Here is a 13,793-nt window from a genome sequence, read left to right as displayed (position 1 = left end):
GTAATACAACACTCTGTGTGTGTCTCTCTCTGTGTCTATGTGTGTGTGTCTCTGTGTGTGTCTCTCTGTGTGTCTCTCTCTGTGTGTCTATGTTGTGTGTCTCTCTCTGTGTGTCTCTGTGTGTGTCTCTCTCTGTGTGTCTCTGTGTGTGTCTCTCTCTCTGTGTCTCTGTGTGTCTATGTTGTGTGTCTCTGTGTGTCTCTCTCTGTGTGTGTCTCTCTCTCTGTGTCTCTGTGTGTCTATGTTGTGTGTCTCTGTGTGTGTCTCTCTGTGTGTGTCTCTCTGTGTGTCTCTCTCTGTGTGTCTCTGTGTGTGTCTCTCTGTGTGTCTCTGTGTGTGTCTCTGTGTGTGTCTATGTGTGTGTGTCTGTGTGTGTGTGTCTCTCTGTGTGTCTCTCTCTGTGTGTCTCTGTGTGTCTATATTGTGTGTCTCTCTCTGTGTGTCTATGTGTTATCTCTCTCTGTGTGTCTATGTTGTGTGTCTCTCTCTGTGTGTCTGTGTTATCTCTCTCTGTGTGTCTCTGTGTGTTTATGTTGTGTCTCTCTCTCTGTGTGTGTCTCTCTCTGTGTGTCTTTGTGTGTCTCTCTGTGTGTGTCTCTCTGTGTGTGTTTCTCTCTGTGTGTGTCTCTCTCTGTGTTTCTCTCTCTGTGTTTCTCTCTCTGTGTCTCTGTATCAAAATCGGCATCAATCAATCAATTGATTCGCTACTTTAAAGCAATTAACATTTAGTATGGACGGCTTATTAATTAATTAAATATATATATTTGCGGAGGTCAAAAACGCCGCGGTCCCTAACCTGTGGAGTCGCCTCGCCCAAGAAGCAGGCACCACGTGTCTCAGGCGCCACGTGTCTCAGGCGCCACGTGTCTCAAGCACCACGTGTCTCTTGTGACCACGTGTCTCACGTGCCACGTGTCTCAGGCGCCACGTGTCTCAGGCACCACGTGTCTCAGGCGCCACGTGTCTCAGGCGCTAGGTGTCTCAGGCACCACGTGTCTCAGGCACCACGTGTCTCATGCACCACGTGTCTCTTGTGACCACGTGTCTCAGGCACCACGTGTCTCTTGTGACCACGTGTCTCAGGCACCACGTGTCTCAGGCGCCACGTGTCTCAGGCGCCACGTGTCTCAGGCACCACGTGTCTCAGGCACCACGTGTCTCAGGCACCACGTGTCTCAGGTGCCACGTGTCTCAGGCCAGTGTCTAGACCACGTGTCTCAGGCGCCACGTGTCTCAGGTGCCACGTGTCTCAGGCGCCACGTGTCTCAGGCGCCACGTGTCTCAGGCGCCACGTGTCTCAGGCACCACATGTCTCAGGCACCACGTGTCTCAGGCGCCAGGTGTCTCAGGCGCCACGTGTCTCAGGCGCCACGTGTCTCAGGCGCCACGTGTCTCAGGCACCACGTGTCTCAGGCACCACGTGTCTCTTGTGACCAAAACGTCGTCCACTTCCCGTTGTCCAATCGAGTTATTCACTTTTGAGTGCACTTTAAAATAAAACCGTTGTTTTAAAAAAAAAAACTTTTTTTACGGAGTTTATTTCCCGTGCAGTCACCAAACGGTGATCAAACCGAGATCTTCCAACTCACTGCCGCCCCACAGATGACGTGCAGCCGAACCTGAGCCGCCACCTGCTCAAGACGCTGTGCGCGGACGTGGGGAACTCGGTCTTCGCGTCCCTCGCTTCGGACGCTTCGTCGCCGGAGGCTGCCGGACCCATGACTGCCGAGGTGACGCAGGGCAGCGGGGGGGGAATCGCGGCGTTGCCTCCGCCACCATCGTCACCGCCGTCACCACCACCGACGTCGTCGTCGCCGCTACCACCACCAACGTCGCCACCGCCACCGTCACCGCCGCCACCATCGTCACCAACCCCACTACTGCCGCCATAACCACTACCGTCGCCATCGTCACCACCATCGTCACCACCGCCACCACCGTCACCACCGCCTCCATCGTCACCACCGCCTCCACCGTCACCACCGCCTCCACCGCCTCCACCGTCACCACCGCCACCACCGCCTCCACCGTCACCACCGCCACCATCGTCACCGCCACCGCCACCATCGTCACCGCCACCACCACCGTCGGCACCGCCTCCACCGTCGCCACCGCCTCCACCACCACCACCGCCTCCACCGCCTCCACCGTCGCCACCGCCTCCACCGCCACCACCGCCTCCACCGCCTCCACCGCCACCACCGCCACCACCGCCTCCACCGTCGCCACCGCCTCCACCGCCACCACCGCCACCACTGTCGCCACCGTATCACTCGCTAAACGACAGTAGCACCTGAGACTTTGACACAAATAAACAACTCATTGGTTCATTCACAGTGAGGCTGGCCACGCACCCCCTCGTGTGCCACAGTGCCGGCCTTCACAGGCGCTGCTCGCTAACAGCACTTGCCCCTGCAGTCTGTCACAGGCTACACGGGGGACCTTTGTCTTTGTGTGATCACAGCCGCTGCTGCTACTCGCTAACAGCACTTGCCCCTGCAGTCTGTCACAGGCTACACGGGGGACCTTTGTCTTTGTGTGATCGTAGCCGCTGCTGCTACTCGCTAACAGCACTTGCCCCTGCAGTCTGTCGCAGGCTACACGGGGGATCTTTGTCTTTGTGTGTTCGTAGCCGCTGCTGCTACTCGCTACTAACAGCACTTGCCCCAACAGCCCGTTACAGGCTACACGGGGGACCTTTGTCTTTGTGTGTTCATCGCCGCTGCTGCTACTCGCTACTAACAGCACTTGCCCCTGCAGTCTGTCACAGGCTACACGGGGGACCTTTGTCTTTGTGTGTTCGTAGCCGTTGCTGCTACTCGCTACTAACAGCACTTTCCCCGGCAGTCTGTCGCAGGCTACACGTGGGTGGGTCTTTGTGTGCGTGTGTCCTCTGGCTGTGACACTCCCTACGCGTCTCGCGGCAACTCGCGCATGGCCTCTTCTCGCGCACCACCGCGTCGTCCCCTGTACGTTTTTTCTGCCGTCGTGTAACTCGCACTTGAACCCCCCCACCCACCCCCCCCCCCCACCCCCAACCTCGCTCCCCCCCCCCCCGACCCAACCTGGACATCTTCATGGCTCAAACGGTACTCCTCGTCCAGTCTAGAAACGGAAGATTCTCACCGATTGATTTCCGCTATAATCTTAGCTCTTTCGGTAAAGTCACGTTGAAGGGAAACAATAAAATAATAAAATATATATAAAACAATTAAAAAAATTATTGTTTATATATACATTTTTATTGTTTTATATATTTTATTATTTTATTGTTTCCCTTCAACGTGACTTTACCGAAAGAGCTCGGAATATGAATTACTGCAGTCACGGAAAGCTTTAAATCAAGATTCCCGTTACATTTCGGCGGCAGGCGCGGCTCCGAATCCTGGGGAAGATGCCGGACGACCTGCGGCGTCCGCTCGTCAAGCTGCACGCCGTGATGGGAGGCAAGGTGCTGGCCGCTGGCCTTGCCATCATTATCAGCACCACACGAAAACACCTTGCCCATCGCGGGTTTGTATGATCGTGTGCGCACATGCACGTACATATGCACAGGTGGCGCATCGGCCCAGTCATCTCAGTCAGTCGTCGCACCTCGGGTCCGTGTGGTGACGTCACCGCCGCTTAGTGGCGGTGACGTCACCGCCGCTTAGTGGCGGTGACGTCATCCACACGCTCCTCTAGGGCCTCGTCCCACCAGCAGTGCCAGAGCACCCGCAGCTGAGGGTGAGCGGCGGGGTCTTCACGCTATAAACAAGGCTGCTGATGTCTCTGATGTACGCCAATCAGTTTCAGTGACAATGCAAGTAACGTCATCATTATTTTTATTATTATTCTCTGTGATTAATGCAGTACTTGATTCCTTGCAAAAGGTACATTCTATTTGGTGTTTGAACATCTTAACACAACATCATTAGACCTCCTTTGCCGGTACCAAAATATATTAATGGAGTATTATTCCTCTTTTGTTCTGGCAAACGAAACTGAAACCTTTTTCAAAGGAATCATGTTTACATTAACCACAATACCTGCAGCCAAAATGCAAACGAACAACAACACTCTGACAATATGTGCATTGTCCTTGAAACTGCTTGGTACACACTAGAGACGTCTCTCTTGTTATTATCTCAACACAACCCCTGCTTTATTGTGGCCAGGAAGGGTACAACCTCTTCTTATTTTCCATTCTCTGATACTGGCCAAAAAAAGGTCCCGTGAACATCTTAGCGCAACTTCTGTTGTACTGCCAGAAAGGGGTACACCCCTCTTCTCATCTGTTTGACACGCAGGCTTCCGCGACCAATGTTATGAATAATATTGGTCGCGAAAGCCCCTTCTCATCGGTCACAAGTTCCGTTGTTCCTTCGTTGTCCGTAGCCCTGCGCGTTGCTGAATCTCCCTCACCACGTTGCTTCGCTGTGCCGTGCCAATCGCCCCATCCTCACCACTTCCTCACCACATCCTCACCCTTCCTCCTTCCTCACCCACTTCCTCACCCCTCCTCACTTCCTCACCCATCCTCACCCCATCCTCACCACATCCTCACCACATCCTCACCCCATCCTCACCCCATCCTCACCTCATCCTCACCCCATCCTCACCCCATCCTCACCCCATCCTCACCCATCCTCACCCCATCCTCACCCCATTCTCACCCCATCCTCACCCATCCCTCACCCCATCCTCACCCCATTCTCACCCCATCCTCACCCCATCCTCACCCCTTCCTCGCCCCATCCTCGCCCCATCCTCACCCCATCCTCACCCCATCCTCACCCATCCTCACCACTTCCTCACCCCATCCTCACCCCATCCTCACCCCATCCTCACCCCATCCTCACCACTTTCCTCACCCCATCCTCACCCCATCCTCACCCCATCCTCACCCCATCCTCACCCCATCCTCATCCCTCGCCCCATCCTCACCCCATCCTCACCCCATCCTCACCCCATCCTCACCCCTTCCTCACCCCATCCTCACCACTTCCTCACCCCATCCTCACCCCTTCCTCACCCCATCCTCACCACTTCCTCACCCCATCCTCGCCCCATCCTCACCCCATCCTCACCCCATCCTCACCCCATCCTCAACCCATCCTCACCCCATTCTCGCCCCATCGTCCCCCCTCTCCCCGCCCTCTCCCTTCCGTGTGCACCGCCCTTTCAGAGCGTGGAGGAGTTCCTGTCGTCTCTGGAGGAGGCCGCTGAGGCTTGTGACCTCATGATCAAGAAGGTGGACAGAAAACGGGAGAGGTGAGCGGGGTTCGCGGTTTGCGACAGAGACCCACGGGCACGAGAGAGGAGGAGGAGTAGGGAGACGTTATCACTTTTCTTACCCCTACAATTTAATTTTTTTCCTTTCCCCCGTTCGCCAAACTGGGGTTTCCGAATGTAAAACAGCTATAGTTGTCAACCCTACACGGTTTAGCCCGTATTCTTGTACGGGGGAAACCGAGTTTCCAGGTCCATGCGGCGTACAGCCATTTCAATTTCGGGGCAAAAATAATTCGAATAATATTGTCTATGTGTTTGTGTTTCTCCCTTGTGATTATGGGACTTTGTAGGATGAACGTTGAGTTTTATACGGGGCACGGGGTGACCAATACGGTCTGAAGTGGTCTGTAAGAAGGCGGGGCGCTGATAAAGGGGTTGACAGGCGTGAGGCAGTGAGTTGGAAGATCACGGCTTGGTCACCGTTCGGTGACTGCACGTGAAAAAAAAAAAAACGCGTCGGATTAAATGTCGCAATTTGAACTTGCAAACTTTACTCATGTTGTGTTTGATTCAAGGGCCACCACGGTGGCCGGGAGACGTTGCCTTCCTCGCCCTGGTATATGTGCAGGTGTCTGGTGGCTCGACGCCTGCTGCTGCACTTTGGAGTTTGCGGTGTCTCTCTCTCTCTGGCTATGTTGAGAACTCCTGGGTTTAAAACCTGGGATTTAAGTCACCCGTGATTATAAACCGGGTGGTAGCGAGTTGTTCATTTCGGCCCAGTCGCCAGAAACTTGCTGCCCCGGTGGCTGGGAGGTGTTAACTACCTCGCCTGGCGTGCAGGAGGTTGTGGGTTCCATCCCGACCCTGACGACGCCTGCTCCTGTATATTTGGCTTCTGCGTCTCTCTCTCTCTCATCATCATCATCACGGTGGCTATGAGATGTTAACTACCTCGCCTGGCGTGCAGGAGGTCGTGGGTTCGATCCCGACCCCGACGACGCCTGCTGCTGCTGTATATTTGGAGTCTGTGCGTCTCTCTCTCATCATCATCATCATCATCACGGTGGCTAGGAGATGTTAACTACCTCGCCTGGCGTGCAGGAGGTTGTCGTGGGTTCGATCCCGACCCTGACGCCTGTCAACGCGTTCAGTTGACGCCTCGCCAACCGCGGGAGGGGACGTAGGGCGGCTGGGAAAGTACTGCCTCCGTCGTGCTGTTGACCTGACAAAATAGGCGCTTAGCTCCTGGACGCATTTTGTGCCGTACGCAAGGCTGGAGCAGGGGTCGGACCCGGTAGCTGTCCGGGGGCCCCGTTGGGAACCGGGGCCGCACGGCGGGAGGTGAGAGCGGCGAGTCCGTGCGTGGCAGGCCCCCATTATTTTATTAGTTACCACTTCCGCCCGCGGTGTTGGTGAGCCCACGAGCTCTGACCCTTAGTAGCCGCAATCGAGTCAAAAAACAAACGTAGCTGGAGAGCTTCTTTTGAAAAGGGGGAAAGACCCAATGATGAACCACCCCTCCCCCCCCGGTCTTCCACGAAACCGTCCCTGGTGCCAAAAAAAGGTTGCGGACCGCCGGGCTAGAGAATGGTCATCCTGGGTATCGAATCGGCTCATGGGAATAGCAGCAGCTCATTCGGGGAGGCGGTGGAGTGGCGGTGGGCACAAGAATCCACGAACACAGCTGGTGACCCCGTGCCCCTACTGGACGTCTGTCAAAGGAATCAAGAGCTTCGTAGCTCATCGGATTTAAAGGAAAACCCACGTTCTATTTTACCGGGTGCAAGGTCCCACTGATCCGCTGCGGAAGATCTGTTGTCAGAAGCGAATGATAGCTGCTCAACGGGGTTGGCTTATCGTCGTGTGGTAATGGACATCAGCTTAATAAATACTCTAAAACGCATGGAGATGCATAGAGATGCTCAGGCCAGGCCCACTGAGCTGTATAACTCTTTATCGGAAGCGAACTGCCCACCACAAATGATACCTCGACGAAGTGGCTTATCACGTGGACATTTACAGCGGACAAACACTCTTAAACGCGTGACGTTGATTCTAAATGGGGAGGGGAGGATCCGGAGTAAAAAAAATCCACGCGGTTTCAGGGAGATAGAGAGAGAGAGAGAGACACAAACTTTAAAATCTACAGCAGCAGGCGACAGGGTCGGGTTCGAACCCACGACCTCCTGCGTACCAGGCGAGGTAGTTAACATCTCATAGCCACTGTGATGATGATGAGAGAGAGACGCAGACTCCAAATCTACAGCAGCAGGCATCGTAAGGGTCGGGATTGAACCCACGACCTCCTGCACACCAGGCGAGGTAGTTAACATCTCCTAGCCACCGTGATGATGATGAGAGAGACGCAGACTCCAAATCTACAGCAGCAGGCATCGTCAGGGTCGGGATCGAACCCACGACCTCCTGCATACCAGGCGAGGTAGTTAACATCTCCTAGCCACCGTGATGATGATGAGAGAGAGACGCAAACTCCAAATCTACAGCAGCAGGCATCGTCAGGGTTGGGATTGAACCCACGACCTCCTGCACACCAGGCTAGGTAGTTAACATCTCCTAGCCACAGTGATGATGATGATGAGAGAGAGACGCAGACTCCAAATCTACAGCAGCAGGCATCGTCAGGGTCGGGTTCGAACCCACGACCTCCTGCACACCAGGCGAGTTAGTTAACATCTCCTAGCCACCGTGATGATGATGAGAGAGAGACGCAGACTCCAAATATACAGCAGCAGGCATCGTAAGGGTCGGGATTGAACCCACGACCTCCTGCACACCAGGCGAGGTAGTTAACATCTCGCCAAAGCGGGCGTAACAATTACGCTTCGAGGCAAAGCTACCAAAACGTCGCGTTTCTGTCCGTCGTCGTCGTCACGGTGGTTTTTGCACGTGCGTGCGTGTGTGTGTTTGCGTGTGTGTGTGTGTGTGTTTTTTTTGTGTGTTTGCTTGTGTGCTTGCGTGCGTGTGTTTGCATGTGCGTGTTTTCGCGCGTGTGCGTGTTTTCGCGCGTGTGCGTGTTTTCGCGCGTGTGCGTGTTTTCACGCGTGTGTGTGTTTGTGTGTGTTTGCGTGTGTGTGTGTTTGTGTGTTTGCGTGTGTCTGTGCGTGTGTGTGTTTGCATGTGTCTGTGCGTGTGTGTGTTTGCGTGTGTCTGTGCGTGTGTGTGTGTGTACTTGCGTGTGTGTTTGTGTGTGCGTGTGTGTGTTTGTGTGTGTGTGCGCGTGCGTGTGTGCGTGCGTGTGTGTGTGCGTGCGTGTGTGTGCGTGCGTGTCTGTCTGTGTGTGTGTGTGTGTGCGCGTGTGTGTCCTTGCGTGTGTCTGTGTGTGTGCGTGTGTCTGTGTGCGTGTGTATGTGCGTGCGTGTGTCTGTGTGTGTGCGTGTGTGTGTCTGTGTGTGTGCGTGCGTGTGTCTGTGTGTGTGCGTGTGTGTGTGTGCGTGCGTGCGATGCGATGCAATGCGGCGCAGGCAGCTGCTGTTCCAGCACAGGCAGGCGCTGCTGGGGCAGCTGGGAACGTGCGAGGACCCGGCCCTGGTGCTGCACCTCACCGCCACACTGCTCTTCCAGCAGGCGAGGCAGGCTGCGCTGCACGCGCCAGGCCGCTCCGTGCCCAGCATCGTCGCCCACCTCCACGGAGTCATCCCCCCGGTGAGAGAGACGAGGGAGAACCGTGTCTCCCGCGTCTCCCGTGTCTCTCGTGTCTCTCGTGTCTCCCGTGTCTCTCGTGTCTCCCGTGTCTCCCACGTCTCCCGTGTCTCCTCCGTCTCACACGTCTCCCGTGTCTCCCGTGTCTCCCGTGTCTCCCACGTCTCCCGTGTCTCCCGTGTCTCCCGTGTCTCCCACGTCTCCCGTGTCTCCTCCGTCTCACACGTCTCCCGTGTCTCCCGTGTCTCCCGTGTCTCCTCCGTCTCCCGTGTCTCCCGTGTCTCTCGTGTCTCTCGTGTCTCCCGACTCTCCCGCGTCTCCCGCGTCTCCCGTGTCTCCCGCGTCTCCCGTGTCTCCCGCGTCTCCCGTGTCTCCCGTGTCTCCCGACTCTCCCGTGTCTCCCGTGTCTCCCGTGTCTCCCGTGTCTCCCGACTCTCCCGCGTCTCCCGTGTCTCCCGTGTCTCCCGTGTCTCCCACGTCTCCCGCGTCTCTCGTGTCTCCCGCGTCTCTCGTGTCTCTCGTGTCTCCCGTGTCTCCCGTGTCTCCCGACTCTCCCGCGTCTCCCGCGTCTCCCGTGTCTCCCGCGTCTCCCGTGTCTCCCGTGTCTCCCGCGTCTCCCGCGTCTCCCGTGTCTCCCACGTCTCCCGTGTCTCCTCCGTCTCACACGTCTCCCGTGTCTCCCGTGTCTCCTCCGTCTCCCGTGTCTCCCGTGTCTCTCGTGTCTCTCGTGTCTCCCGACTCTCCCGTGTCTCCCGCGTCTCCCGTGTCTCCCGTGTCTCCCGACTCTCCCGCGTCTCCCGTGTCTCCCGTGTCTCCCGTGTCTCCCGCGTCTCCCGTGTCTCCCGTGTCTCCCGCGTCTCCCGCGTCTCCCGTGTCTCCCACGTCTCCCGTGTCTCCTCCGTCTCACACGTCTCCCGTGTCTCCCGTGTCTCCCGTGTCTCCTCCGTCTCCCGTGTCTCCCGTGTCTCTCGTGTCTCTCGTGTCTCCCGACTCTCCCGTGTCTCCCGCGTCTCCCGTGTCTCCCGTGTCTCCCGACTCTCCCGCGTCTCCCGCGTCTCCCGTGTCTCCCGTGTCTCCCGTGTCTCCCGACTCTCCCACGTCTCCCGCGTCTCTCGTGTCTCCCGCGTCTCTCGTGTCTCCCGACTCTCCCGCGTCTCCCACGTCTCCCACGTCTCCCGTCTTTCCCGACTTTCCCGCGTCTGACGCATCTCCCCACGCTCATGCGTCTCCCGCGTCTCGCCTGCCTGCCTGCGTATGTGTAGTGCGTGTACGTTGAGCTTCTATGGCGCCGTACGTAGCCAACCGTGCTAACCTGTGGGTGTCTGTGGGTGTCTGTGGGTGTCTCTATGGGTCTGGGTGTCTGTGGGTCTCTGTGTACGTATGGGTGTTGATCTTTGCATCGTACGTATTAATTGGAGGTGCGGGGGAAGGACAACAAACTAAGAGCACCGGCGGTGGCTAGGAGATGTCATCTTCCTCGCCTGGTACAGTGAGGGAAAAAAGTATTTGATCCCCTGCTGATTTTGTACGCTTGCCCACTGACAAAGAAATGATCAGTCTATAATTTTAATAGTAGGTTTATTTGAAGTGAGAGACAGAATAACAACAACACAATTCAGAAAAATGCATGTCAAAAATGTTATAAATTGATTTGCATCTTAATGAGGGAAAAAAGTATTTGACCCCCTCTCAATCAGAAAGATTTCTGGCTCCCAGGTGTCTTTTATACAGGTAATGAGCTGAGATTAGGAGCCCACTCTTAAAGGGAGTGCTCCTAATCTCAGCTTGTTACCTGTATAAAAGACACCTGTCCACAGAAACAATCAATCAATCAGATTCCAAACTCTCCACCATGGCCAAGACCAAAGAGCTTTCCAGGGATGTCAGAGACAAGATTGTAGACCTACACAAGACTGGAATGGGCTACAAGACCATTGCCAAGCAGCTTGGTGAGAAGGTAACAACAGTTGGTGCGATTATTCGCAAATGAAAGAAACACAAAAGATCTGTCAATCTCCCTCGGCCTGGGGCTCCATGCAAGATCTCACCTCGTGGAGTTGCAATGATCATGAGAACAGTGAGGAATCAGCCCAAAGCTACACGGGAGGATCTTGTCAATGATCTCAAAGTAGTTGGGACCATAGTCACCAAGAAAACAATTGGTAACACACTACGCCGTGAAGGACTGAAATCCTGCAGCGCCCGCAAGGTCCCCCTGCTCAAGAAAGCACATATACATGCCCGTCTGAAGTTTGCCAATGAACATCTGAATGATTCAGAGGACAACTGGGTGAAAGTGTTGTGGTCAGATGAGACCAAAATGGAGCTCTTTGCCATCAACTCAACTCGCCATGTTTGGAGGAGGAGGAATGCTGCCTATGACCCCAAGAACACCATCCCCACCGTCAAACATTGAGGTGGAAACATTATGCTTTGGGGGTGTTTTTCTGTTCAGGGGACAGGACAACTTCACCGCATCAAAGGGACGATGGACAGGGCCATGTACCATCAAATCTTGGGTGAGAACCTTCTTCCCTCAGCCAGGGCATTGAAAATGGGTCGTGGATGGGTGTTCCAGCATGGCAATGACCCAAAACACACGGCCAAGGCAACAAAGGAGTGGCTCAAGAAGAAGCACATTAAGGTCCTGGAGTGGCCTAGCCAGTCTCCAGACCTTAATCCCATAGAAAATCTGTGGAGGGAGCTGAAGGTTCGAGTTGCCAAACGTCAGCCTCGAAACCTTAATGACTTGGAGAAGATCTGCAAAGAGGAGTGGGACAAAATCCCTCCTGAGATGTGTGCAAACCTGGTGGCCAACTACAAGAAACGTCTGACCTCTGTGATTGCCAACAGGGGTTTTGGCACCAAGTACTAAGTCATGTTTTGCAGAGGGGTCAAATACTTATTTCCCTCATTAAAATGCAAATCAATTTATAACATTTTTGACATGCGTTTTTCTGGATTTTGTTGTTGTTATTCTGTCTCTCACTGTTCAAATAAACCTACCATTAAAATTATAGACTGATCATTTCTTTGTCAGTGGGCAAACGTACAAAATCAGCAGGGGATCAAATGCTTTTTTCCCTCACTGTATGCAGGAGGTCAGGGGTTCGATTCCCAACCCTCACGATGCCTGCTGCTGTATTTGGAGTTTGGGAGTCTCTCTCTCCGTGGTGGCAGCTTCTGAAAGAGAGCTGCTTGGCAGCTCCGCGGGGTGCTTATCTCGGTTAGGAGATGTTAACTACCTAGCCTGGTACAGGAGGTCGTCGTGGGATCGATCCCGACCCTGACGATGCCCGCTGCTGTATATTTGCAAAACTTAAGAATAAGTTGAATCCTTTCTGGCAATAAAAGAGGTGTTAAGATGTTCACACACCAAATGGATGCCTTTTGCAAGGCACGGTAAAGACTACACTTTATCTTTCATCATTTATCTACTGGAAAAAGGTCCCATAGATCTGGAAATTTGGAGTTTGCTTCTCTCTCTCCGTGGTCGCTTGGATTTTTCTCCGAGTCCTCCGCGGAGTTTTTTCCCTCCACATTTAAATCAATGTCACGCTTTTACATTATTCTTCAACAAACCAGTGGGCTGAAGTAGTGAACTATTTGTCCTTTGTAAACGTGACACATTTTTTTACTGTTTGGCCGTGTCGGGTGGTGGAGGGTTACGACACATTTATAAATAACGCGATCTAACCCCAAAAAAACCTTTATTATGAATTATTTGGCTGCTGTACATTTCCATGAGTTGATGATGATGATGATGATAAGCCATCACTTGATCGAGCTATCGTTTGTGATTGCCAGGTCTCTTCTGAAACAGAGCTACTACATTTTGACTTGAAGCTTTCGTGACTGCAGGAATCCGTATTCTTCGATTCTCGCCTCAGCAGCAGACCACGCTTTCCCACCTGATGATGGACGCTTGGCATTGCGCCCGAAACGTCATGGTTTAATTTATTGTACACCTACGTGACTTTACCGAAGGAACCAAAGAGTATGGATTATTACCGAGTTAATCCTCACAGACGTCCAGTAGTCTGTCCTCCCTCTCCTTCCCTCCGTCCCTCTCCCGCCCCCACTCAGGACCACCACGCTCTGCTGCTGCGCTTCCAGTCGCTCGTCGTGAAGCTTCTCATTGGCCAGGGCAAGGGGGCGGAGTCGGTTGCGTCGTCGGCGGCGGCGGCGGCGCGCTCCAATCAGGACGCGGCTCTCGGCCACGCCCCCGAGGGGGGCCAATCGGAGAAGGCGACGGCCGAGGAGCTGCGCTCCCTGATTCCCTCGCTCAAGGAGTTGGTGACGAAGCCGAGGAAGACGTCCGGATCGGAGGCCTAGGGCTGGCCCGGGGGCCCTCCTCTCGGGGGGGGGGGGCGGGCGGGGGGAGGGGGAGGGCCTCGTGTCGGGGTTCCCGCGGTGGCTTTGGTCGTGAGGGCTGAGCCGGCGCGTCCGCTGAGAATTGTGGGTTTGTAATTTTGAACCCCCTTGGCCGTTCGCGGTGGCGCACGCTTGCAGCCGGCTATCCTTCTTCCCGGATGTCCCGTTGATTGATTGGCTTATTTGAAGAACAAAAGACCACGACCCCGAGGGAGCTTTCGCGACGCCCGTGACGGGGCTTTGCGCGTCGCCGGGACGGAATCGGACGGAACAAAAAACATTAAAAAATTAAATAAAAAAAATTACAAATTACATAATCGTCGCGTCTTCGGGGGTCGTCGGACGTGCCGCGCAATGACGAGGCCGCGCGGAAGTTTTTTGCGCGCCCGGCTACCGGTCGAGAGTGGTGCGGCGGTCGTGCCTCTGCGGTTCTCTTCGGCGAGTACCGACATCTTGATAAAAACGACGCCGCCGCCGCTGCTGCTGCTACGCCTCCCTCTCTCTGTAAAGAAAATTAGCGCCGAACCGCTTTCGCACGTTCCCAG

At 54.8% G+C, this 13,793-nt stretch overlaps 1 protein-coding gene across 1 annotated transcript; it reads left to right on the top strand.

The window, feature by feature from the left end:
• Nucleotides 1–1,530: 1,530 nt before the first annotated feature.
• Nucleotides 1,531–13,244, top strand: LOC142906551 (E3 UFM1-protein ligase 1-like). The gene is made up of 5 exons (XM_076054672.1): nt 1,531–1,730; nt 3,371–3,451; nt 5,168–5,253; nt 8,697–8,877; nt 12,961–13,244. Exons 1-5 carry the CDS (start codon nt 1,719–1,721, stop codon nt 13,207–13,209), a joined length of 609 nt encoding a protein of 202 aa, XP_075910787.1. The 5' UTR covers nt 1,531–1,718; the 3' UTR covers nt 13,210–13,244.
• The last annotated feature ends 549 nt before the right edge of the window (nt 13,245–13,793 follow it).

Source organism: Petromyzon marinus, chromosome 66 (assembly GCF_048934315.1).
Source record: "Petromyzon marinus isolate PM22_M1 ecotype Great Lakes invasive population chromosome 66, UKy_Petmar_22M1.pri1.0, whole genome shotgun sequence".
NCBI lineage: Eukaryota > Metazoa > Chordata > Hyperoartia > Petromyzontiformes > Petromyzontidae > Petromyzon > Petromyzon marinus.
This window is presented reverse-complemented; position numbering and strand designations above follow the sequence as displayed.

Excerpts from the sequence above, each read along its gene's own strand:
- LOC142906551 (XM_076054672.1), top strand. Across the intron at positions 5,254-8,696 it reads GTGGACAGAAAACGGGAGAG|GCAGCTGCTGTTCCAGCACA; the intron begins GTGAGCGGGGTT and ends AATGCGGCGCAG. Across the intron at positions 8,878-12,960 it reads TCCACGGAGTCATCCCCCCG|GACCACCACGCTCTGCTGCT; the intron begins GTGAGAGAGACG and ends GCCCCCACTCAG.